Source organism: Heloderma suspectum, chromosome 6 (genome assembly GCF_057233095.1).
Source record: "Heloderma suspectum isolate Gila_16-S chromosome 6, 16-S_ref, whole genome shotgun sequence".
Classification (NCBI taxonomy): domain Eukaryota; kingdom Metazoa; phylum Chordata; class Lepidosauria; order Squamata; family Helodermatidae; genus Heloderma; species Heloderma suspectum.
Genome location: NC_139463.1, coordinates 38,913,841 through 38,940,398, shown reverse-complemented (window position 1 = coordinate 38,940,398; position 26,558 = coordinate 38,913,841). Strand labels below are relative to the sequence as shown.

The following is a 26,558-nucleotide window of genomic DNA, read 5'->3' as shown; positions in this document are numbered from 1 at the left end:
CCTTGGTCTGATCCAGTACGGCTCTTCTGATGTTCTTAACAGCAAGACGCAAGCGACAAACAAATGCTTGGCTTGTGTTCTGGCCAAGGCATCTGCCCGTCGGCGCTAGGGATGCAATCCTGGACTAGATGCAGTGCCAGCTCCAGGCCTTCGAGGCGCTGGGGCAAGACACCCCCAATGGGCCCCCTCCCTCAGTGAGTTGGCCTTCTCGCTGTCATTGTTACCAGTTCTTGCTCCTCCTCCTCTTTCTCATCATGGCCATGGCTTGCTTGAGAGCCAGTGAGCAAGCCGACAGCAGCCTCTCCTGTTCCTGCTCCTGCCCATCGCTGTTGTCTCAGCCAGAGCGAGAGGCAGGTGACAAAGGAACAGGTTGCCATGGTGAGGAGGAGGAGCAAGTCCAGAGGGCTCTTGTCAGTGGGCTCCTGCTGAGGTGCGGGCCCATGGCAGGTGCCTGACCATACCCATACTTCATGCCAGCCCTGACTAAATGGACCTTGGTTGTTAACCACAGTGCTCTAACAGGTTTCCCTCTGGAGCTGCCGTGAAAAAATCATATGCGCATGGGAAGCAGACACATCGTGACCGGAATGTGTCATGGGATCATTATCCAGCAATAAGCAATGGACCAGGCCTTGGCTTATGAACACTGATTACATGTCCTCCACCCCAACCCCAGAACTTCTTTCAGATGCTGCTTAAAAATACACCTTTCCACCCAGGCTGTCCCTGGGTTGTAACTGCTGTTGGGTTTTAATTTGTTTTTACATGCTACTTTTAAAGTCTTATGTTTTATCGTGTTGCATTTTATGGTTTTAATAGTTGTGAACCGCCCGGAGAGCCTGGTCTGTGGGGCAAATGTAATAAATAATGACTTCCATGATCTGTCAGTTCCTGCCAGCTCACTTTCACTTCTGATTCTGTGGGAAAAGAAAAACCAGATCCTCACAGACTGACAGCGTGGGATCTGATTAGCTTGTGTGCCATCTAGTGCCGATTCCTGATCTGTTCAAAACAGCACTTGCAAATCCCATGACTTTGCTGAGCTGGCAAGGGGATTTGTCTATGAAGCAGCATCAGATGGAAATGGTGCCTGTTTTATCTACTTGACAGCAAGACACTACAAATGCAAGGTGACATCAGCGGGCAACAGGAGACTTCAGCTCCCATCAGCCCCAGCCAGCATGGACAATATGGTTAGGAATGAGTCTATAGCTCAGTGGTAGAGCCCCTGCCTTGCATGCAGAAGGTCCCAGTTTCAATCCCCAGCATCTCCAGGTAGGGCCAGGAAAGAATCCTGCCTGAAACCCTGGAGAGCTGCTGTATTTGACAATACTGGGCTAGATAGACCACTGGTCTGGCACAGTATACGGCAGCTTCTTATGTTCCTAATGCTGGGAGTTGTAGTCCAAAACATCTAGAGGGTACCAGGTTGAGGAAGACTGTTCCAGATGATAGACTCCAACTCCCATCATCCTTGGCCATTGGCCAAGCTGCCTGTGGCTGCTATGAGTTGGCATCCAATAACAGAGCCGGAGGGCCACAGGTTGCGCACCGTGAGCTAGAAACCAATACCTTTACTACCCAATGCAATCCTGTGCATGTTTAGACAGAAATAAGTCCTACAAGTCCCATGCTGTCTGGGGGATGCCGGGAGCTGTAGGATTTTTGTTTTGTCTAAACATGCATAGGATTGTGCCATAAGAGCATCACTTGGAAGGCTGTCTAGTTTGCAAGATGGCAGAAGTGGGATTATCACGTGTCTGCTGGCCCTTTCAGACAGACAATGGGGTGTTCTGGAATGAAGGAAGATTCTAAGTGCCTTGACCAGGGAGAAGTGGAACAGCATACGGGACTACCTTCTTATCAACTGAAGATCAAGTAAGTTTTCTCTGAAAGGAGCCATTAAATGTGTTAATGCTAAAACTTCAATAACACCTGTGTGCCATGGACACCGGAAGTCATTTTTCCATGTTACCTTCGGTTAACATATGACATTAAAGCAGTGGGGCTGCAAATCCATTCTGGGTTTCAGTCTGAACCAGACAGAACTCTAGAGGAGTTATCCAAGATGCTGGACCAATTTTGGGGATGGGGCTCAGCACCTCAGATAGCTCCTTTAGAGTTCTGGCTGGCTCTGCCTGAAACCCAGAAAGGATTCACAGCCCCACCGAAATCGGAACCACCAGTCCCCACTGCATCAAAGTGACATTGAACAAGAATGGCTACAGTCAGACAAAGGCTTGTAGCCAACGTCAGCCCTACGTAGAGTAGACCCATTGAAATGAATGGGACAAGTTAGACTACCATACAAGCTATAGTGGGGGATTGGGTGGGCTCACATGGACCTTATTTTTCCCCCCATCTTAAGTTTTTTTTTAAAAAAAAAATTTACTGCATTTTTAAAAACCTGCTTCACGAGCCCCCGATTACGCGCGAAGGCGGAGAGGGGAAGGCGGGGTTGGGCCGGGCCTGGCGAAGGGCTCCCTGGAGGGCCGGCTGCGCGCCTTTTGCGCCCAGATTGCGCCCGAGTCGAGCGGGACGCGGCGGCGGCGGCGCTGGGGCGGGCGGAGGAAGGGACGCAGCGCGGGGAGGTAGGCCCAGCCTTAAAGAGGAGGAGCTGCGCGGCCGTCGCGCCTGCAGCCGCCGCCGGGAAAGAGGAGGCGGCGGCGGCGGAGGCGGCGGCGGCGGAGGAGGAGCGTCCGGGGAAATTGCCAGGGGGCTCCGGCGCGCCGCCCGGGGGAGCAGCTCCAGGCCGGGCCTCGCGGTACGCGCCAGAGCGGGCGGGGCTGGCTTTCCGCAGCTGCGCGCGCTCGCTCGCCCGCGGGCGGTGCTCCCCCGGTCGCAGCGCCCTGCAGCCGAGGATCCCTGGCCCCGATTTCTCCTCTCCTGATCCCTGGGCGGCTCGGGGTGGGGAACCAGATCGAAGGGAAGGGAGGACAGGGGAGGGGTGTGTGTGTGTGTGGCGTATTGCTGCGGAGGGAGCGAGCCGGCGTGGGGCGCAGCCGAGGACTGCTTCCCGGCGGCGCAGCGTCTCGCGCGTAAATGCGCATCTTTAGAAAGCGGCCGCGGAGAAGAGCAGCCTTCGACGTCGGCCGCCGTGGCGTCCTGCAAGAACAGCAACCGGCCGCGGCTGGATTCCGCTTTCAAGGCCGCCCTTTCCGTGCACCGCTTTCGGGGGCGGATTTTAAAACACACGCCCGCCCTGTAAACGTGCCTTCTGTTCTGCGGGGTGGCGTTATCCGCGGGCCCTCTTTCGTGCCCCCTCGGAGGGGGCCTGTCTGTCGAGTAGCGCGCCTCTTGCGGCCCTATACAGGGGGCTGCTGCGGGCCCTGGCTTCTGTCGCCCCCGCGCTCCATCCTTGCCTTTGTCTCCCCCGCTCCCCCCGCGGCGCTGCTGCTGCTGCTGCCTAGGGTTTCGGCACGTTGGCCAGTTGGCCCATCCAATACTGCCACCGAACCTCCCATATTATTTGATAATCGTTTAATATTGTCGATTGCGCTACGATGCTTGGAAGAATTGGGCCGCTGCTTGTTTAGGATGACTGACTTTAAAAACCCACTTTACTCTTTAGTTTCCTTTTTTTGCAGAAACAAAAGCCGCTGCCTTGCAACTGTAGGCTGGCCCTGGTGTTCCAGGATAGAAAGGCCAAAAGGAAGCACTGATCAGTGAATTGGTTGTATTTATGGACACCTTACCCAACACTGTTGAACATTATGATCATCAATTTTAAAATTTTTAAACGGATATTTGAACTGTTTCTCGGTAACAGTTTGCTAATTGTTGTTTTTGCAATTAGCATTGGTATCATTGGTTAAAATGTTCTTAATTGTTCTCATAAAGTTAGTGTGTGTGTGTGTGTGTGTATTGATCAACTGGTGTACTGTCCAGATCTTTGTTTTACTTGATCAAATGACCAACTCTATGTTGTTCTCTCCCCATAGGCCGCCACCCCACTGTCACCCTGGCGCTGCGTTGCTTGGACGGTGTCTTCCTCTCCCCCACGGAGAATGATTTTGTCAGCAAGATTGTTGAGGAGCTGGACCACTTCCTGCTTCAAAACCAGCTGGAGAAGTAAGAGCCACCCTCCTCTGCGGGCCGTTGGTGAATCCTGCCCCATCTCAATTTTAGCCTTTGCGTGAGGATGGTCTTCCAAGCTCAGTCCTGCAGGAAAGCTGGGAGGCAGCTCGTGTACTGCCCACCTTTAGGAAAGGATAAGAGGAAGCAGATGGAGGAAACTTTAGCAGGGAGAGCAATCTTGTGGCCCCTAGGCAGAGTCTGGGTGGCCATAGGATAGTTTGGATTCCTGGATCCAAGGTTGGAGACCGTGCTCCAACCTCGGACCCAGGAGTCTGAGATCCCTGTGCCAGCTGCCTCTCCGAGGTCACAAAAGTGACCTCAGAGGGAAGGGAGAGGGGGTATGCAGGTGGGCAGGGAAGTGACAGCTTACACTGTGTTCCCAGCCTCCCTCCCTCCCTGACGTCTCAGCTAGATGGGCAGAAGTGCCCATCTTGTGAAAAGACAGAGTGGGAGGAGTGCAGAGGCAAAGATGGCCCCCACTACACCTCCTGCTGTGCTTTGGATGGCCATAAGCCTCTGGGTTTGGAGGCTTACGGCCATCGCCATAGGATTGTGGTCTTGCTTTTTTCCCCCTAGGTGAACTTGCAGAAAGCGTGATTGAGGCTCTGAATGTCTCCTGCAGACCAAATCTTGTCCTTGGCGACACCCTGTTCCCCAACCACTGATTGCTTGGTGGTTTCCCAGCTTTTGTGTCTGCTTTTCCCCCTTGAAAAAGATCGGGACACCTCTCTTAAGGCTTAGTTACTGGCTGTAGGAGTGTTACTGTTGTTATCAACCACATTCCTATACCACCCACACTTCTATGCTGGCCAATAGCCCATGTTTCTATACCGCTGTTTGTGGGGTTTACAAAAGATTAAACGTTAAAAATACAATAGAAAACATAATATAGAAACTATTTACAAAGCAATTTAAAACACTCAACAATATTCCAGGACCAGTTAAACCCTTATCATATGCTGTCAGATGCCTGGGAGTAGAGGAAAGTCTTATCCTGGTGCCCAAAGGGTGACAATAGTGGCGCCAGGCAGACCTCAGTGAGGGGCCAAATATGCTAGCTTGCTTTATTTATTTATTTATTACATTTCTACACCCCCACATCGCTGAAGCTCCCTGGGCAGTTTACAAAGGTTAGAACATTAAAAGTACAATATGCAAAATTTAAAATATAACAAACACGCAGACAGTATACACAAAGACAACATATATCTAAAAACAACTTTGAGCAATCCTCCAAACCATAAAACAAATCCAGGATCAATTAAAACTCATCACATGCTGCCAAATGCCTGGGAAAAGAGAAAAATCTTGACCCGGCACCAGGAAGATAACAATGTTGGTGCCAGGCAGGCCTCATCAGGGAGGTCATTCCACAACTGAGGGGGCCACCACCAAGAAGGCCCTCCCCCTTGTTGCTGTCTTCTGATCCTCCCTTGGAGGAGGCACCCGCAGGAGGACCTTAGATGTTGAGCTTAGTGTATGGGTATGTTTGAGCTGGGAGAGGCGCTCTGTCAGCTATTGTGGTCCCGAGCATGTAAGGCTTTATAGGTTAAAACCACCACCTTGAATCAGGCTTGGACTTTTAAGCTATAATATGCTGGTATTTGGGGCCCACCCCCTTTAATCTTTGGCGCACTGCCTGTTGCTCTGCCCACCACTGGAAATGCGGCCCCCAAGAGCTTTTCCAGAATGGAATTTGGCCCTCGGACTGAAAGAGGTTCCGCACCCTGTGCGAATAGATTGCCTGGATGACAGGTTCAGTGGGGGAGCGACTGCTTTCCATGCAGGAGGTCCCAGGTTCAACCCCTGGCATCTCCAGATAAAACAGGGATGCACAGCATGCCCCCCCGCCGGCCTTTACTGTGGGCCCCACTGCCATATCCCCCCCCCACTGCTACTTTCCCCATTTTCTGTGCCCACCATTCTTTCTCCCAGAGATCCTCATACATGTCGCCCTTTCCCTGCCACTGCTGGTAGTGAGGAAAGAGGGATCTCTATCAGGATTGTGAGTGTGCATGGATCCATGCATGTGCATCTGCGTGTATGTATCCCCGAGACAGCATCACAAATGTCCCTTGGAGCTGAAACATTTCTGCACCCCTTAGTTAAAAGGATCAGGTGATGGGATATGCCCTTCTCCCCCTGAGACCTGGGAGAGCTGCTCTCAGTCAAGATAGAGAATATTGGGTCTGATAGAGAAACCGGCTGACCTAATCCAGCAAATTCTTAACTTGTGATGCTCAAGTTATCTGTCACTGTAACAGTAATACATGGTGTCTTAGTCACTAGCTCAGTGGATTTTAGTGGGATTCTAGACTGCAATCCTGTGGACTGTTGCTTAAATGTAAGCTCTGTTGAACGTGGTGGAACGCTGCTGCTAAGCAGGTATCCCACAAGATTGCACCGCAAGTGGGCTTAAGTGCATGCTGGATTGCTCCCATGGGTGATATTTTGTTACTCTTGGTCCCTTGAACCAACATAATACTGTTCAATGGGCAACTGCAAGTTGGAGCTGCGACAGAGTGTTGTGGCGTGAAGCACTGCTGCTCGAGATTCTCACGGCTCCATTCCATTCCCCCTCCCCCCAGTTAGTTAGCATTCCGTGGCCTCAGAGCTCACTCTGTACTCATGGTGTTTGTGGGTTCCCCCCACCTAGGGGTGTGTTCCTAAGGATTTGTTGTATTTCCCCAAACCGCAGGGTTCCCCAAAAGTAGCTGATTCTTCCCCCTTGGGTGCAGGTTGTGCGATTTTGGCTACATAAGTAAAATGCACCCACAGCCTAAATATCAGAAAAGTAGGGAATGATCAGCCGTAGCTCAGCGGTAGAGCATAAGCTTGACACGCAGACGGTCCCAGGTTCGATCTCCGACATCTCCAGGAAAAACTCCTCCCTGAAACCCTGGAGAGCAGCTGCCAGTTGGTGTCAACAGTGCTGGGCTAGATGGACCTAGGGTCTGACTCACCATAAGGCAGCTTCCTGGCTGCCAAATTGCCACTATATACGGGACTGGCTATATTTGATCACTGCACGCTGACAGTGCTGCTTCTTGCCTTCTCTTTCAGAGTCCTGTTGTTTCCTCCCTTGTCCAGTCGCCTCAGGTACTTGATTCACCGGACTGTCGATGATGTCGACCTCTTGAGCAGCTTCTCCGTTGGAGAAGGATGGAGGAGAAGAACCGTGGTCTGTCACTCGGCGATCAGGTTGGAATCTCCCCTTTGCAACAGCTCGCCTCCTGTCAGAGAGGCGGGCTGCACCTCGCGTTCAGCATGTCAGAAGTACGCCGCGTGTGAACCAGTCTCTCTCTTTCGACCGTTGAGGGAGTATCTAAGAACGGCTCTGCTGGATCAGACCAAAGGCCTGTCCAGTCCAGCACTGCGCTTTCACAGTGGCCAATCAGATGCCCCGCCGGGAAGCCCGCAGGCCGGACGTGAGGGCTCCCTGCCCCTTGTATTAGCAGCAACTGGCATGTAGAAGCATACTGCCTCCGATATGGGAGGTAATATATAGCCATCGTGATTAGTAAGCCATTGATCGCCTGAAAGTGCAGCCCTATGCCTGTTAGACAGAAAAGAGTCCTACAGCTCTCAGCATGCCCCAGCCAGGCTGGCTTGGGGCATGCTGGGAGTTGTAGAACTTTTTTCTGTCTAAACAGGCACAGGGTTGCATCCTTAATAGCCATCACTGGCAAATCCAGAGAAACCAGAAGTGCTGACTGACTTTCTTCTACGGGTTGTTACTTCTGGTTCCCTGATTGATTGCCCCAGTAGAAACAACAGATGTGGAGTAGGGTTGGCTTGTATCTCAGTTATTTACAATCTCTTTCTCTCTCCCTCCACTCCCCCATGTATCTGTCTACTCTCAGTCAGGGGTCAGACTTTTTTTTGCACAACTCCCAGCATGCCCCAGAAGGATTGCGCCCTTAATTACTTAGTAAGAGCTTTTAGCTAAAATATGCTTGCATTTTTGGCCCTGCCCAGTTTGCCTGTAGCCTAGCCCACCACTGGCATGTGGCCCTTGAGAACGTCTCTGAAATGCAATTCTGCCCTTGGACTGAGAGGTGCTCAGCACCTGGGCATGCTCTCTCAACCCAGTTTGCACAATCACGGCGGGGGAAATAAGTCACGGTGGCTTATTTCCTCCACCGTGCATGCTGGGGGGATTTGTATAATTACCCTTACTGGCATGGCTTGCTGTGTCATGTGAACTCGGCCTGGATGGTTTGTTGCCATGGTTAACAAGCTACCCCAAACTGAGAAGTAGAAATAACATTCTACACAAATTATGCAGCACTAGCTGGGGCTCGACAGCGGATACGCTGAGAATGACTGCACTCAGTCTGGTTTACTCAGCAGCAGAGTACTGTGCCCCAGTGTGGCTTAATAGTCCACACACGAGAAAGATTGATACTCAACTGCATGAGTCAATGCTCATCATTCTTGGGACAATATGACCTACTCCCACATACTGGCTGCTTGTTTTGAGCCACATAGCACCTCCGGATGTAAGACGAAGGAGTGCCCTTCTTCAAGAATATCGGAAGATTATTGACAATAATATCCAGCTACCAATATTAAATGATGTAACTTACTTGGAGCGAAACAGGCTAAGATCGAGACATCCAGCCATTTCTACCGCTAAAGCTCTTCTAGAAGATGATTTTAATATCCACAACACGTGGAAACAACATTGGCTAGGAAACTGTCCTCCATGATGCCGAAGCTTGCCCTGCAGCTGGGAAAAACCACCTGGATTTGACCAGCCCCTTGCGATACGGACAGCCTTGAACCGAATTCGCACAGGTATTGGTAGATGTGCAGATGCCCTTTATAAATGGGGCAAGATAACATCAAATTGTGATTGTGGAGCTGAAAAACAAACTATTCAACACATAGTGACAGAGTGTCAAAACCGAGCCTACAAGGGAGACTTTGCTGATTTCCTGGCTGTGACAACTGAAGCAAAAAAATTATATCTGTAACCTAGACATACGTTTGTGATCTTCCTGTCTATATTTTATATTTCATATTTATTATGCTCTATGTTTTTATTGTAACGCGATGTGAATGTGCCATACAATAAATAAATACAAGCTACACCAGAATCCTAAAACAGCCCATGGGTTCTGGGCGGCTTGTTAACCACGGCAACAAACTGCCCCCGCTGGGTTCGCACAACACAGCAAGCCATGTCAGTGAGAGTAATTATGCAAATCCCCCTGGGATGCACTGCGGGGGAAATAAGTCATGGTGGCTTATTTCCCCTGCTGTGATCATGCGAACTGGGCCTGTGTGTGTGTGTGTGTGACCTCTAAGGGCCAAGTTCTCACAAGGTGGCTCGCATCTTTATTAATTTAGGGTGCAATCCTAGACGGAACAAATTCCTAGAATTCCTAGCATGCCTCAGCCAGCCATGCTGGCTCTAGGACGTTTTCTTTGTAGGACTTTTTTTCTGTCTAAACATGCACAGGATTGGGCCTTTAGAGCATTTTTAGTCTCTCTTCTAGGGCTGCACAAAGCAGCATACAATCAAAAGGAAAGGCAAGAAACTCTGATTAAAATGGCCATATTAGTAAACATATAGGAGACATTGAAAGCTGTTCTCAGATATGTAGTTTAATTACTATCTCTGATTAAAGGCAGCATTGAAGAGGAAGGGACAGCCCTTCCCCTTCTACAGAAGGGGAAAGGTGCAAGGAAGGGAATTTGCAGTTTCGGGCCACCACCGTGAAGACCCTGCCTCTTGCATGTGCCAGCTGGATCGTTCTTAAGGCATGGCACTCAAGAAGGACCTCTGGGGCCTATATGGGCAGGCTTATGTGGGATGGTTTAAAAACCTAAATCAGTCTAACAGTTGCAAAAGGCAGCGCCCAGTTCATTAAAATAAAAATGCAGGCCGGTTAAAATCAGGTACTCCAACAGCAGGACAAAGAAAGCAAACACAATTTTAACTCGCAGCGATTAAAACTCAGTGTAATCTGAAAAAGATGGGTTTCCAAAGACTTCTTAAAAATATTCAAAGTTGAAGCCGTGCACACGTCAGTGGGCAAAGAGTTCTAGAGCCAGGGGCCGGGGGGCACTGAAAAGGCCCTGTCTGTTGAGCTCACTATCCAAACTGATCTTATAGGCAAGCCAGGCTTTTGAGGCAGAACTCCATGCCTGAGTGGCACACGTGGTGCTTTATAATAAAAAAACAAGACGTTCATCAGTAGTTGGCATACAGAAAAGAAGCAATATAATACGCTTTACCACTATCAGGGTGCAATCCCATATGTGTTTAGACAGAAAAAGGTCCTACAACTCCCAGCATTCCCCAGCATGGCTGGCTGGAGAGTGCTGGGAGTTGTAGGACTTCTTTCTGTCTAAACATGTATACAATTGTGCCCTTATTTACTTAATTTAGAGTAGGGGTAGGTGACTGGCTGCCCTCCAGATGTTTTGGACTACATCTCCCATAAATCCCAGCTAGCATGACTAATAGTAAGGGATTATGGGAGTTGTAGTCCAAAACATCTGGAGGACACCAGCTTGCCTGCCCCTGATTTACAGAAAAGAAAAGGGAAAAAAGACCCAGGTCGGTTTACATTCCCCCCACACTTTATTTTGTTTTATTTCTGGTATTTCAGTGCCTTGCTTTGCAATTTTCATGAGGGGGTAGTTTCAGATTGTTTCCGAAACAGAGGGACTGTATCACCTCAACAAGGCGTGTGTGTGAATCAGACTTGAGAGAGAATTCCTGGCATGGGGGAATAAAAAGGGAGCCAAAGTTATTTTACTGAACAATACAGACATTTACAGATGTTGAAGGTACTTGACCCCACAGAAATGCTGGCTTGATTTGTTAATACCTTGCTTAAGGCTGCAAACTAATCCCGTTGCACATGTGGAGGCAATCCCCTTTGAACTCAGTGGGACTTGATTCTGCGTAAACCTGCAATAAGACTGCGCCAGATTCCTTAGTAAGGAAAGCTTGCTTTTGTGTGCCCTGCCTCAGAGTGAACAGCCTCTCTCCTGGGGTTCGCACACTGACTCGCCTCTCTTCTCCGTGGCTTTTTGTTTTCTTCTTCCTTCTCTTGGGGTTAGGTTGCCAGATGATCCAGATGTCTCCTGCGGCAGCGCTTCCAGCTCAGGCCACCCTCCCCCTTCGAGAGGCCAAGGTAGCCGATCCAGAGGTGGCCCTCGTCGTGTGGTAACGTTGGCCGACGGCTCTCAGGCCCGGAGAGGGAACGGTCGGGGCCGGAGGCAGCCCCGGAAGAAGCCTGACCGAGCTCTGTACATCCCCAGGGCGATGCGCAAGAAGCCCGAGGGTGTGAGAAATGAAGGACCTCCGGACGTCTCTGGAAGTGAGTCGCTGGGCTTCGCCATGAATGAGGATGAGCAACGAACATCCAGTGCCACCTACGGTAGGGAAAGGCTCACAGATGCCAGCAGGTTACCTACCAACAGTGATCCTGGCATGGAAAACCCGCCGGCGGGAAGCCCCAGAGAGATGTATACAAATAATATGGAATCCAGTAATAAAAGTGGGGAGGGAGCTGCAGAGCACCCAAGTGCCCCTGTGTTGGGATCTGTGCCCAGGCCATCGGAACAGGAAGGCCGAAATAACGTTGAGCAGGCCATCTCGGGATCAGAGGGCAGTCCAGGCCTGGTCGTGTTGGAAAGCCACTGTCAAGGTGGTACAGATGCTGTGGTCCCTGAGTGTTGCGAAACATTAAGCTTTCGGGAAGAACAGAGGGAGGAGAGTTCTGGCAAGGCACTGACAACAGGAAGTGGCGATCTGTCTTTCCCAGAAGGCCGGAACGATGGAGCTCCAGACGGCGTTGCTTCAGAACTGAGCACCGAGTTGTTGGTTCTAGAAGACCAGGGGAAGAGCTGCCGGGATTCCCCCGTGGTGAAAGGCACCATGTCTGTGCCCCTCCCTGAAGATCGTGAGAGAGATGTTACGGATGCCACCTTGTTGAATCCTAGTCGTGATCTGTGCCTCTCAGAATGCCAGAATAATGACTGTACTTGTGCCAGCAGAGGGGTGTATAGCGAGATGCTCCCCTCGCTGGAAGAGGGCACTGTGGACCCTGCTGCGTCCCCGTGCAACCTGGAAACGGCAGCACTGGAAATCCAAGATGAAGACACCACTGCTGCATCCGTGTCGGGATGCCACCAACCGGAGTCCTCTGGAGACATTCAGGACCAAAGTAGCACTTGTGGGCCTGTGCTGGGGCAGGCATCATCTCCTGGCCAGGGAAGTTGCAAAGACCCACCTGCACTAAACCCCCTGGCTCTACCCTATTTAAATGCTTCTGTCCCTAATCATGGCAAAGCCAACCTGGTACTTGAAAGCCACGAGAGCGAGGCGATAGACCCAGAAGATGATGGGTGGCTTGGGCTTGAGCTCTCTGCTGGGGATAGCAGTGTGGGCGGCTCTACAGTGGAAGAAAAGGACACCATCTTTGAAGATGACTGCGGGGCTGAGCTCTTACAAGAGGTAACAGCTTAAGACGCGTATTTGTGTCGGAGAGGGCTGGTTCGGATGTAACTAGGGTTTTTGGAGGAATCTATTTGGGGGGTGGAACTCGACGAGCTTCTCTTGGCTCAGCCCCCCAGACTTTGGTCCGTTTTCCGCAAACTGGCCTGACTCAATCTGCATTGAGTCAGGCCAGTTTGTAGTTTTTCTGTATTTTTTAATTTGTGCAAATAGAGATTTGCGCAAATTACAGCCGCAATTTGTGTGATTTGCGCAAATTTTGACCTCGGTTTGTGCAAATTGTGCAAACTCTGACCACAATTTGTGCAAATTGCATTTGCAATTTGCGCAAATCTCTATTTGCACAATTTTTTAGAAAACACAAAAAAAATCCTGGATTTCAGGAAGAACCTGCAACTTGTCCCGCAAATGCGAGCCAAGCTGGGCACGCCAGGGAAGTCTGTCAAGCCAAAAACAAAACAGATATTCCCGACGACGGACATCACTACATGTAACCCTGAGCCATGGTGTGGCGCTGCGTGTAGAAGCCTTTCTGGAGTCTTTGCATTACAGGCCTGTTCCGTCCCTTCCTCCCTTCATGTCATTAATCCTCTTTCTCCTGTTACAGTGGGGGCGAGGAACCTCTTTCACCCCCAGGGTCAAGTTCAATTTCGGAATACTCTCGGGGGCAACCTTACAGTGGTGGTCAGGGCCTAGCAGTACCAGCACATGGTACCAGAGGGACCAGAGAAAACAGCTGTAAGGCTGGGAACCAAAGTAAAAAAAGAAACGGCTGCACCCATTGAATTCCCAACGCGTTTTGACACTTGGTCTTTATCAAGGGAAAACCTCTTAGAGAGTCTTCTGGAGGATTCCCTCTCCCTTGCGTCTTCCTTAAAGCTCTACCTGCCAGAAGCTAACCTTTAAGAGAGGCATTTAAGTCTTTCCATATGGGGGAAAACCCCCACAAAAACTGGGAACCTGCCAGGTGATTGGTGGTTGGGGAAAAGGGTGGGTAGGTGGCCATGAAAAAGGGACATGGAGGGCTGGATTGGGACCCCAGGTGGGCTGGATCTGCCTGAGGCCCCCCACCCCTGTTCTGTGGTTTCAGGCAGCTTTCCTTCATCCTGCAGATGTGATGGACTTCCATTATCCTCCACCAGCCTGGCCAAGTGAGACATTTATCTCATTGGAGAAGGGGCAGGGGAGGCTCCTGCGCTCTACCTTCTCCTCCTCTGATAGAAGTCAGTGGTCCCAATTGGCTCCTGTGGAACATACTGGGGGCTGTAATTGGAAAGCGTATTGAGGTGGGCAGCAGATCTTTTCCTTCACTCCTGAGGCTGGTGTTGGTGTAGCCGTAGATCTTCCAGTGAGCAGCAACTTTTCTCATTACATTGTAAGCTATCTTTAGCTATTTTCAGTATCCTGAAAAGGCACCCATATTGAAGTTCTGGTAATACATAGACCCAGTTTGCATGTGGCCATTTTGAATATTCAAGCCTCGATCAGGGGTTGCTACGTAATGTCCAAATCCAGACACTATAGGTTAATCGTGGGTCAAACAACCCACAGTTAACTTATAATTAGTAGTTAGGTTAACTGTAGATTGTTTAACCCACAATTAACCTATAGTGTCTGGGTTTAGGTGGCACATAGCAACCCCCAATTGGCTCGATTGGGGGTTGAATATTCAGAAAGATGCAGAACATACCCAGCCAGCACTGTGGCAAATCGCTAACGATTTTCCAGCATTACACATTAACAGCTCTGTAGATGTACTTGTTTGGTTGAAAGCAGTGGAGGCTGGTGGCTCCGATGTCATTGGGGCGGTGAGCCTGTGCCAGGTTTCAGTCAGAACTCTACAGGAGCCATCCAAGGTGAGCAGCGCCTTTAAAGTTCTGAATGAAACCCGGAGTGGATTCACCGCCCCGCTGACTTTGTAGCCACTAGCCTCCACTAGTTAAGAGATACTTGTTTGGTGGAAAGAAACACGACTAATTTTTTAAGAATTACTTGGGGCTAAAACTAAAAAATTACTAACTTAAGGCTAAAACTAATTAAGGCGAAAACGTAATTATTTAATTAAATTAAAACTAAATAATTAAAATAATTAAATCAACTAAATACTTAAAATTAATTATTTAATTAGCACTTAATCAAAACTTTAAGGCTAAAACTTAGACATTATTTAAGGCTAAGGAAAGTGAGAAGCCAGTACAACATCACTGAGAGAGAGAGAAGGGGTGAAACAGTTGCTGTTGGCTCTGACCCCACCTGCTGCTGGCATTGCAGCCCCCCAAGAGAATGTAGCTCCTGACAGAAAAGAGTTTCCCACCCTTGATTTACATCAGGGGCACAAACCTGTGGCCTTCTTGATGTTGCTGAACTTCAACTCCCATAATCCCCGACTGTTGGCCATGCTGTCTGGGACTGATGGAAATCTGGAGGGCACCAGGTTGCCCACCCCTGCTCTACAGAATCTGGTTCTTCCCTCAAAAGCCTGACATTCCACCACTTACTTTCTCTTTTTTAAAGCAAGGTTTCTATCCCTCATGAGAAAGGTCAGAGAGACTATAAGTGCTCTGAATCTAGAGACAGGAATTCCAGTGTGACAGGCAGTGGCTCTCTAGGGTCTCATGTAAGGGGTCTCCCATCACCTGCTACCTGTCTCTTTTAACCTGGAGCTGCCAGTGATTGAACCTGGGAGCTTCTGCTTGCAAACCAGATGCTCTATCACGGAGGTACAGCCCCTCCCCAAGCTCAAGGGGGCCATAGCTCAGTGGTAGAGCACCTGCTTTGAATGCAGAAGGTCCTAAGTTCAATCCCTGGAATGTCCAGGCAGGGCTGGAAAAACTCCTGCCTGAAACCCTGGAGAGATGCTGCCGCTCAGTGTTGACAATACTGGACTAGATGGACAGAGATGGACTCTGTATAAGGCAGCTTCCCATGTTCAAGAATGGGCAGCCCAAACTCTAACATAGCAGCATAATAAACAATGACTCTGGGGATCAGGCAACATCAAAACATGTATGTGAAGCGGCCTTAGTCTCAAGAAAGTAAAAGCTAGTTCACACAATCGGTGGAATCCTGCGATGAAAAAGATGTTCCTGGACTGTACCATTTGAGGCTACCGGTGGGATTGCTGCATGTTTTAATGCTCTCCCAATGGAAGGAGTCATCCCTTCATGAGTGTAAGCCACCCAGAGAGTATTTGTTGATGGGCAGCCGTATCAATTTAATACACAGATTTTAAACTCTGTAGAAAACAAGCACATTAAAGAAAATACTAGGCTGAATCCTCCTGATGTTCTAATTTCCACTGGGAAGCACTGAAAGATACAGCTGCTCATCTGCAGCCTGAAGTGGTTCAGTGCAGGATCAGCGTAGCAACTTGTTTCTGTTGATGCCGTGTACCGGCCTTTGCTGTGTTAGACGTGTGGTTGTTTCCCATTTTGTAAATGCAGATATTTCTCATTCTTGCAACCCTCCCCTTTTCCAGATCACAAATTATTTGACCATAAAGGACATAAGCATTGAGAAAATCCAGTTTGATTACTCTAGCTACGGGGAGGCGCAGATCAACGAGGGAGACTTTGGACATGTGCTTGAGATCTATGAGTTTTCACCCTTGCTCAAAACCGAGCACCTCTTGGAGGCTTTTGCAGAGTTCCAGTAAGTAGGTAGCCCCGAGGGCTTTTTCAGCGTTGAAGACTGGCCCGAGGCATTTTGTTACCAAAGGCAGAGCACCTCTTTCCAAGGGATGTTCGAGAACTTCATTTTAGGCCGTTAAGCATCAGAACTCACCCCATTCGCAACCCTGAACACGATCGCGTTCTTTTAGGCAAAGCTTACATATTTGCAAGCTTATGATCACATTTGAAAAAATGTGTTCAATAGAAAAATGTGCAGTTTAAAAAAAAAAGCATTTTGAAAAAAAAAAGCATTTTCACACTTTAGTTAATGGGCATTTGGGTGTGCACTTTAAAAACGGAGAGGGGAGAAAACCTCACGTTTTGGAACACGGATCACTTTGTCCCTCATCAGCTTGCTTTGTTGGTTTCTGCAGTGGCTATAGCAGAGGGGTGGGGACTTTCTTTCAGTCCAAGGGCCAAATTAAATTTTTGGAGATGCCACATTCCAGCGGCAGGCAGGGCTGAAGGCCAAAGTGGCGAGGCCAAGATACAAAAAATGCCAGCATATTGTAGCTTAAAGCTCTTACTGCCAGCAGTGAAGCCTTAGGAGAGGCATTTCAACCTTTTAGAATTGGGGGAGCAGGGATTGCATGAAAGCTGGGAAGCCACCCAACGATTGATGGTTGGGGGAAAGAGGGTGGGGCTAGGAGAAGGGGCGTGGCTATTTGGGGAACCCTGGAAGGCTGGATTTGGCCCCTGGGCCTGAGGTCCTCTACCCCTGCTATAGCAGGTAGCATGGAAATGCAGCAGGCTGATGGATGCGGAATGGGTTTCTCTCTTTAGCACGGAAATGTAAGTGAAAATATTGTATCTTGTCTTCCTTTCCCAAGTGTGTGAGTCCAGCCACACCCACAGTAAACCCCATGCTCTTCCAGGAGAAGTTGCCCCTTCTCAAGGGCAGATGGCATTAGCTGCACATGGAAGCCCATTTGAAATCCTCATGCTATTTTGTCCTGAGCCATTCGCGTGACTAACCCATTGCGTATTTCCCATTTAACTTCCTCTTTCCGAACATCTAAAAGAGGCTGCTGCCAGGATGGTAGTGGTGGTGGAGGAAATGTTAAATGTGTGTAAGTGTGAAAAAAATATTCTGATGAAGCCCTCTGTGGTTTTCAGTAATCAATAAACACTGTGGTCTGTACGTTCCTGTTTTTAGAGAGAATGGATTTAAGTTGCAGTGGGTCGATGACACTCATGCTCTCGGGATCTTCTCCAGTTTGGCAGCAGGTAATTTTGGCTCTGTGCAAAAGGTGTGTGCTGAATAAGTTGTCCAGTAGCTTTCCATCAGATTGCATCTGATGCCTTTTCCTCCCCTTCCCATTCTGCAGATTGTATTTTAAGGACATAAGAACACATAATATAGCTCTTACCTGGCTATGCACAATACCATCACATGTGAATTTTGTCTTTCTCAGCAGCAGGCAGAGAGAGCTAGAAGGGAGAGAAATTCAGTGAAGGAGGAATCTTTCTCCGTCTCTCTCCATCCATTGTTTTCCTGTCTCCCTAGCAGTTAATTTTCCTTGCTCCTCCCCCTCGCAATTCCTAGGGGAAACTAGCTTCTAAGGAGAGTGATAAACGAGATACATAATGGATGGAGGAAGACAGCCAAGCGATGACTTGGTTGACGTGTAATGACAAACCATAGTTTGGCATTACACATGTGCTCATAATTCTGATGCTCTTCTATCTAAATTGGTTAACTATAGTTTGTGCTAAACAGGGAGTCATGAATGGAATTGGAAACTGGAAGGTTGAGAGGCATATGAGCCTAAGACTTGCTTACTGAACGTGGAACTGTGGTTAGGGGTTGCACGTGAGCAGAATTTTGGGTGGCTCTGCTCCATGAAGAACTTGGCTACCTTTGCGGCAACCCTAGGAAAGAGTTTAGCTCAAAGGCTTCTCACTACACTTATATATCTCACAACTGGCATTCCCTTGTTTTCAGCATCTCAAGCTTTGGAGCAAAGTTATCCCGCCTTAAAGATCCGGCCTCTAATCCATGGTACCAGGCAGTCAAAAATCAAGGCACTTCAGCGGCCAAGTAAGAGATGTAATAACATCGAGACTGTTCATGTTGGAAGGCTTGTTTGTAGCATTCCCCCCTGCACTGGCAGTGGTCTACTTACATCTGGAGATGGATTTCTGTGACTTTACTGCTAAGGTCTAGCACAGCCTTGTATTCAATAAATTACCTGGTCTCCGTAGGCACCTAGGAGTTCCATGCAGGTGAGTGATTGGGCTGGTGGAAGTTGGGCGGCTCTCTCCACTTCCTCAACTAGCCCGCTTGGTTTTCATGCTGGCTGTGGAGGAAAGGAGGTCTGTCTGTCAGCTCTATCCCTCACCACCAGCCTGTTTGGTAGAACACATTCTTACTATTCTGCAAAGAGGCTAGTATGCTGCATTTCCATGCTGGCTGTGAAGGAGGGGGCTTCCCCTACTCCGCAGCCGGTGTGGAAACAGGTTAGTAGCCCCTTAGCAGGCTAATCACTTCTGTGGACTTTGTTTACAAAGCTGATCTAGCATGGATTCTAGGTTATGTAGAAAGCATGCTGGCTTAGATTTTAGTGGGGGACATAGGCTACTTCTTGATTTGTTGAGAGCATTGATGATTGTAGCATGGTAAAACGACCTTGAAAAAAAAACCCTGCAGGTCTGTGTACCTGAGAACAAGTGCCCTCTTCAGAATGTTGTTACACATTTCAGAAGAGACAGAATTGGTGTTTTTTTTTTTTTTTTTAAGCAAAGTGTCTTGCTGGCAATACCAATGGGCTAGGATTTGAGGGGGGCCCAATGCAAGACACTTTGTTCCACATGCACGGGGGATGTCCCATGGCTGTCTGAGATTCCATGCCACTTCAAATCTGCAGGTGGAGAGTCACATTTTTTGCTTTATGGAAGGCTTCTGAGTGTGTGTCTGTGCATGGTTTTTAAAAAGGTCCTTAATATAGAAAGCTAGTCTGGGCCTGGCTATACATTACAACAGCCCTCCCCAACCTGATGCCCTCCAGATGTGTTGGGAACCTGGGAGTTGTACACCAGCACATCTGGCAGGCACCAGATTGGGGAAGGCTTCATTAAATGGTTTGGGACCAAGTTCTTTCAGGGGCTGCCTTCAACCATATCCACTGCCCACACTTTAAGATCAGCAAGAGAGGCCCTCCTCATTTGCTCACGTGTGAGGGCAGTTAGGTGGGCAACTACACAAGAGAGGGCCCTTTCTGCAGTGGCCCCACAGCCCTAGAATAAGTTGCCACCAGGGATCCGCCAGCCCCCATTAATTATAGGCTTTTAAGAAAGCCTTGAAAACTCACTACTTTCCATTCTGGCCTTCCCTTGATTATCTGTTATCAGACTGGGTTGTAGCTGCAGTTGAAGGTCTTTTTTATGCTGGTGTTTGGTGTTGTTTTAGAACATTTGCCACTGTTGCTGTTTTTATTACCGCATTGGTTTTTACTATATGTTTTATTGGTATCCACTGCCTTGGGAAGGCTCCTGCCTTGAAAAGCGGCCAAGAAATATTTTAAATAAAATAAATTAATTAATATTACATGTTCCATGTCAAAAGTAGCTGCATGGTCAGCCGAGCTTTGAATGGCTGAACATTTCTAAAGGTTCCTCTAGAGATGGACGGGGGGGGCGGGGGGGATTGTTGGTGTGCACAGACGGGAGAAGGAACCTGTTTGCTGCCTATTTCTGTCTTCCCCAGTTTTTCTCTCCTTACCTTTCCTCTCCTAAATGTCCCTGCCCCTCTCCCTCTCAACCTCAAGGGTCAAACAAGGAGCAAGGAGAGTCAGTGACCCCTGCTTCCTTCTGTTTGCCTATTATTCAGCCCAGTGTGGCTGCTGGGCCAGTTCAGAGGTAGCCGGAAGCCATGGTTTGCTGCACGGGTAGGAAATTTGTGGCCTTTTGAATGTTGCTGGACTGCAACTCGCATCAGCCCTAGCCAGCCTATGGCCCTAGTAGCCTATGATGAGGCATGATGGGAGCTGTAGTCCAGCAACATCTGGAGGCCCATATGTTCGCTATCCCTGGTTTACTGCTAGGTGAATAAGCCGTAGTGAGCCCCTTTTGGTGTGTGTCAGCAGGAGGAGTTCAGAAGCATCTGTCTTTAAACAGACCACAGTTTCCTGCTACCCAGGGAAACTGTGGTTTGTTTGAAGTCTAGTTACTGAGCAAACTAGGGTCAAACTGTGGTCTCTCATCCTGGTTTGTTCACTAAATAGAATTCAAACAGACCACGGTTCCTTGAGTTGGGACGGCATGGTAAACTGTGCTTTGTTTAAAAGCGGATGCTTCCAACTTTCTACAGGCACAAACAGAGAAGGAGCAGGGACCGTGGGAACCCGAGGCTCACTGTGGCTCTGGAAGCTATGGTTTCCCATTACATCTGAACTGGCCCAGCGAGTATAATGTGTGGCCAGGCTCTTGGCAGGATGGACGGAACTCGAGGCTGCCTGGGTGTCTGTTTATATGGGGAGTGTTAAAAATGACATTCATCACCCCCAGCAGTAGAGCAGGTTCTGCCGTCCCCATACTGCTTCATGCCTAGACCAGGCCTTACCCACTTGTTGGAACGAATGTTGTATCTGAGGCCAAAATCCTTCCTGGGGCTCAAAGCCCATTTTGCCAGGCTCCTAGGCTTCCCTCCCCAGCTGTGTTGCATTTTCGCCCACCCAGCGGTGCAGTGGTCGGTTTGGAAGCGCAGGTGCTCATCACGACAGGCCCCGTAGCCTCCAGGCTCCCAAACCGAGTCCAAACATGCAGACAGGTGTATTGACACGTACCCAAAAAAGCCAATTCTAGCAGTTTTCATCTCCGCTAGGAGCATAGTTCATAAAGCAAACGGGTCTTTACTGCCCATTCAAGACCAAGCCACCCCCGAATACTTTGCGTTACACCAGGGAACAATATATTGTCGTCTGGAAAATTCATTTCTCCCCCAGCTCCTATGAGAATTGCAGCTAAGCTCAGAGGGAACAGGGACTCCTGCGTGGAGTGGCAGATTATGTCAGAGTCCCCGCTAATAAAAAGATGCTTGTGCTGCGTCCCTGTGAGCCCCTCCTCCAGTACACCGCTGCCTCCTTCCCTCCTTCCTTCCTCCCTCCCTCCCTCACTCTCTGCTTTTTCTCTTCCGTTTCACCCAGAGCTCCTTCAACTGGCCAAAGAGAGGCCCCAGACGGACACAGCAGTAGCTAGAAGGCTGGTGACTAGGGCGCTGGGGTTACAGCGCAAAAGCCAGCGGAACTCAGGCTGCCGACTGCTGGAAGCAGAGAATGCTGACCTGCCAGAGTAAAGAACCAGATTGTCCTGAGCAGCTTGGGGTGGTGTGATGATGATCTGGGTGTGGTATTAAACTGGGTACACACAACAATGGTGGCAAGCCTCGTCTGTGTTCCTCGGTTAGTTGTGTTTCTCTGACGTAGCGAGGGAAAGGGTGGTGATGGTGGCGGGGTGTGTTAGAAACAGGAAACGAACCAAGTTGATGAGAGTTAACAGTGGGCTATTGAACATCCTTGTTGCTTGGTGGAAAAGAAAGCTCCACAGGAGGGCACTATGGGCATAAGAAGAGACACACCCCCCCCCCACGCCCAATATCAGCAATTTGAATATGTTGCCAAAGCACATTTCTGCTTTTATGTGCTTTGGCCGATTTTTTTTTTTTTTTCATAAACCTGTGCTCTGAAAGGTTGGCAAGGCCTGGAATCAGCCTTTCAATATTCAGTCAGTGGACATTCCTTGGTCCATTAGGGTAACTGTTCTGCCTTCCCATTCATGTCTTTTCTCTCCTCCCCCCAACCCCCCCCCCAACAACCATAAGCATCACTTCTCCACTTCACACAGCAGAGCTGGGTGAGCAGGAAAGTGGTGGTGGGGAGGAGGGGGCTTACCCCCAGCCTCCCCCTTTTCACACAGCTCAGTGAAATAAAATATGTTTGTGATTGAAATGCAAGTCTGGATCCCCTGGTGTTTTCGGGGGTGGGGGCGCGGGGTATGGCAACAGGAGAAAAGCAGCAGGTAAAAGGAGGATTATGTGTTTCTCTCCCCTTTGCGGTTTCTCTGCTGGAAATCTTTGAACAGCTGTGCTTTGATACCCAGTGGAGGTGGAATCTCTATACTTCCAGCTTTGGTATCCAGCCCGCCACAAGCCCCTATGGGCAAGTGCTTATCTGCAAACTCTCTAAAGAAACAGCTCCCTTGAGCTATGTAGGAAGAGCCGTCCTGTCCCCGGATCACAAGGCTAAATCTAGATTACAAGTGAACATGAAAGACAAAGCGACACGTTTGCAGGATCAATATCTTTTTTACTGAAGTTTGTACGGATTTTTTTTTTCTGTTTTCATTTTCAAAATTAAAGCTGTTAACACACAAACTGGTATGCACGGTAGTTTTCCGAATCCTCTTTAGCCCACTTTATTTTAACAATTTAAGTTTCATGTCTTGCTTGTTCACATGGGAAAATCCTTCTGGACCTTGATGCTTGTTGTCCTGTTGGTAGAGACTTGACAACTGCCAGGTTGCTATCATTTCTGTTGTCGTCCTGCCCCGCCCCTCCCCCCCCCCCCCCAATGGGAATAGGAGCTCAATCCTGCCTGGTAGCCTTGCCACTGGTCCCAGATCTGTGGAGGTTGGCTGTGATTTTTCAGTAGTGTGGAAATGGTGCGCTGTGATGCACAGATACACTCTTCTGTGTCTCCCTTATCCTTTCCAAGGCCAAGCACTTGCATTATTGCAAGGGCTAAATTCCTAGTGACCCTTGGCTGAAACTAAGCTCTAGTTAGGAAGCGGCCAGACACCCTGATTCTTTTAACACTGGGCAAGAGGATTAACTTCTATTCTTATTGCTGTTCACAAGGGTCATTTGCTGCTTTGGGTTATGGGTTGACCTCTGGTGGACGGCTCCTGCGGCAGCGACGTGGGAGCTGTCCACGTTGTTCAGTTCACCTAGCAATCTTGAGGTCACATGGAAAGAGCGAGGCTGCTGGCCATGCCAGCTCCTGGGAGGGGGTGACCACAGAGCCAAGGAAAACACTGTGATGCTCAAGGCTTCACTTGGAGTACTGAATTGAACAGCTGCATATTAGGGTGGTAGGGCCTTGATGCAGAGAAGAGGCATCTGTTCCTACATCTGTGGTGGGAGGGACCATACCTTGGTAGGAGAGCACCTGCTTTAGATGTAGAAGGTCCCAGGTTTGATCTCCGGCATCTCCAGGTAGGGTTGAAAAAACTCCTGCCTGAAACTGTGGCGAGCCGCTCCCAGTCAGTGTCGACAATACTGGGCTAGATGCACCAATGGTCTGACCTGGCAGATGGCAGCTTCCTGTGTCTCTGTGTGGCACTGGACTAGATGGAGAAGCCATCTGATCTGGCTTTTCAGGCAGCTTCCCATGTTGCTCTATCCCTATCATTGATTGCCACTCAAAATTGCCACTTTTCATTTGGTACCAGAAGTCCCACTCAAATGTGTCGGGACTGGGCCCCCTTGGGACCAACCTTGGTGGGGGAAGTAGCTGTGTTACCAACCAAAACTGTTTATTGAGCCCATACACCTTCCCATATTGGTACATAAAACCAAGGCCGCTTAGGAGGTGGCCCTACCTAGCTGGAGCAATGCTGGGGGCTCCTATGCTGGGCAGGTTCCTGCTCTGCTGAGATAGTGCTGCCGCCAGGAACTCGCCTCGCTCCTTCTGGAATGAAGCAAAGCTGCTGGGAAACTCCAGTAAGGAGGGATACGATTACTGTCGAATTCTGTGTAAAGGCAGCCCAGCCTTTTTCAACCTTGAGTCCCCAGGTTTTGTGGGGACTGCAGCTCCCACCATCCCCAGCAGACATGGCTGATGGCTGAGGAGGATAGGAACTGTAGTCCAACAACATCTGGGGAACCCAAGGTTGAGAGAGGCTGAAAATAAGCCTGAGGCCTTGGCTGGCATTCAGGTACAATAAATAGCACAGCACCTAACACCTACTTTTTCTGTCTCACTTACATTCTGGCATAGTAGTAGTGCAGGGGAGGGCTGGACACAACTCGTGTTGTGGTCCTTTACCTGTCAAAGCTGATGATGTTGCCATTTAGTCTCAGGGCCACCGTGCATCTCTGGACTTCTTGGCCTACTCATATCTGCTGTAAGCAAGGCCACCCTCCCTCCCTCTCTCCAGGCTGCTCTTCTGAAGCAGTGGTAAAGCAGCATAGACACCCCCCCCCCCTCACTTCATACACTGTCACTACAGCACCAGGCCCATGCTGGGTCAGTCGTGATGCGTTGACCACACGTAGTAACCGCTGGTTTGGTGTGTTGCTGCAATATGGCTGTTGGTGACGTGCCAGACGGCCAGGTTTGGTTTGTGTGAATTGGCCATTAGCCTCACAACACCCCTGTGAGGTAGGTTACATATGGTGAAAAGGAGAACAGACACTGAAAGTCGTCTTGTGCCTGCAGATGGTAAGCATAATCCTTAATTTATTCATCCAGCACTTTTAACTGTGCGAAGTACCTTTTTTTTTATAATCCTCCCCTCGTTTACCCTCCAAGCAAACTTGTCTGGTTGCTCTTGTTCCCATTTTGCAGATAGGAATAGAGGATGAGAGATAATGGGTTGCTGTGAGAAATCCACAAGAGTCCCTGAGCAAGAAGAGGTGTGAACTTGGCTTGCTTAAATCTCTCCTGTAGTGGACAATGCAACTTCGACAGCACCGTGTGTGTGGGTATATAGTTCATTCCTCCAGTTAGGGAAGGTCACTGCCGTAGTCTTCATCGTCTTCGTCTTCTTCTCATATTACAAAAGTAGGTAAGGAATAAGTTCTAAAATCAGTTTTGTGCTCTCTGCCTAAGCTTTAGGTATCCTTTCACCCATAGTACCAAAACAAATCAGGTTAGAAGCCTGGCCCAGCACTGTCTAGTAACCATAACCACTCAATAGAACCACCATGGACACAGGCAGCATACCTTTGATCACCATGTGCTTAGGACATACAATAGGGAAAGGTTCTCCTCTTCACGTCCTGTTTTCTGAGCATCCAGCAGCATCCATCTGGCTTCTTCTGGAGGTGGAATGCTGGCCTAGACTGTCGTCCGGTGCAGCAAATTTAAACAAATTCCGCTTTCCAGTCCCTTTTAACCACGAAGCAGAAGTGTGTGTGTGTGTGTGTGAAATGACGCCACCTGATTTTATTTACTGGAAATACACAGATTGCATCAACTCTTCCTTAGACAAAAACATGGTTTACAAAAACATTCCTAGACAAAAACATGTTTTACAAAAAAAAAATCAAGTAGGTGTAGGTCTTGGTAGCAATGCATGACCTCAAACTAACAGGTACATGTGCTTAGCACCATTATGCATTTACTAATATATGACCCTTCCACACCCCCTAAAGGCATCACAAGATAGTCTGATGTTTGTGTGTGTGGTGGTGGTGGCGGGGGGGAGAGGGAAGGGTGACCTTGATGGCATAACGCCCATAACTTAGTATCTTTGCAGAGTACCTTTGATAACATTCTTATTTGCAATATTCCGTATAGGGTGGAAGATGGGTTAAAAAAATGGCATAGATTAGAGTAACAGGCAGGTGGATGAACAGCTTACTGTGTTAACAAAAAATTCACAGCCTAGTGGCTTTGAAAACCAAGATGTAGGGAATGGCTTGATAGTGTACCAAGCCTTCCATCAAAACCAACTGTCGAAAGGTGCTCTTGGAGAAGGGATGGTGCCAAGATTGAAGAGCGTGACAGTACAGGAAATTAGACAGTGTCCTCACGACTTCTGTACGTCATGAGAAGCTTCCGTTCTGCATCAGTGGTGTAGAGTCAGATTTTCAAATCTTATCAAGACAGAACGTGAAGGCCGAGAAAGAAGTTCCCTTTAAAAAATAAATTCCCAGCATCAGACATCCTTAGGAAGGTTGTCTGCGGGATGGTGCCACTGCTGTCTCTGTATGTTGTGAACAAAGGTGGCATGGAAGCTTGCAAAGAAGTTGTTATGAATAAGCCAGGGTGTATGTTGAGGGTAGTGAGGTCTTGAGGCTAGTGGAAAACCTTCATTCTGCTGGAATGGATGTGAAATAAGAGTCAACCCTATTCTGCTGCTGCTGAACACCATAAAGTAGGCATAGAGCACACCCTTCAAAATAACTTACAAAGCTAATTTTTAAAGTTCACGGTTGGCTGCTTGATCGCTTTTAGTTTTCTGAGCAGTGGTTAGGGAAATCGTGGGAAAAGGCATTCCTTCTTTCTTAAATAGTGGAGTTGAAGTTAAGACACCTGGTTGTCCTTAAGTCCATGGAACTCAAACTGCTGTTCCAATGTTTCACTGAAGGAGTCGGCTGTGGGGCAGAG

The 26,558-nt window shown here is 48.9% G+C and overlaps 3 protein-coding genes across 3 annotated transcripts in view; 2 read left to right on the top strand and 1 right to left on the bottom strand.

Moving 5' to 3' along the window:
- Positions 1 to 881, top strand: part of CHMP7 (charged multivesicular body protein 7) — a 93,931-nt gene extending 93,050 nt beyond the window's left edge. Inside the window, exon 13 of the transcript XR_014783737.1 lies at positions 523 to 881. The gene's annotated coding sequence lies outside the window, so the exon portion shown is untranslated. The remainder of the gene's footprint in view (positions 1 to 522) is intronic.
- Positions 129 to 22,595, top strand: R3HCC1 (R3H domain and coiled-coil containing 1). Its single transcript, XM_084807252.1, has 9 exons — positions 129 to 354; positions 2,518 to 2,907; positions 3,942 to 4,071; positions 7,141 to 7,278; positions 11,158 to 12,556; positions 16,035 to 16,207; positions 17,384 to 17,454; positions 18,173 to 18,268; positions 21,372 to 22,595. The coding sequence occupies exons 1-9, from the start codon at positions 129 to 131 to the stop codon at positions 21,518 to 21,520; spliced, it is 2,772 nt and encodes a 923-aa protein (XP_084663378.1). The 3' UTR covers positions 21,521 to 22,595.
- LOXL2 (lysyl oxidase like 2) overlaps positions 22,512 to 26,558 on the bottom strand; it is a 123,215-nt gene continuing 119,168 nt past the window's right edge. Inside the window, exon 14 of the mRNA XM_084803972.1 lies at positions 22,512 to 26,545. Within this exon, the coding sequence (XP_084660098.1) occupies positions 26,475 to 26,545 (71 nt within the window). The 3' untranslated portion in view covers positions 22,512 to 26,474. The remainder of the gene's footprint in view (positions 26,546 to 26,558) is intronic.

Coding starts and splice junctions, on each gene's coding strand:
- R3HCC1 (XM_084807252.1), top strand. CDS start 129: ATGCAGTGCCAGCTCCAGGCCTTCGAGGCGCTGGGGCAAGACACCCCC. Junction 17,455..18,172: donor CTTCTCCAGTTTGGCAGCAG/GTAATTTTGGCT, acceptor CCTTGTTTTCAG/CATCTCAAGCTTTGGAGCAA. Junction 18,269..21,371: donor CAAGGCACTTCAGCGGCCAA/GTAAGAGATGTA, acceptor CGTTTCACCCAG/AGCTCCTTCAACTGGCCAAA.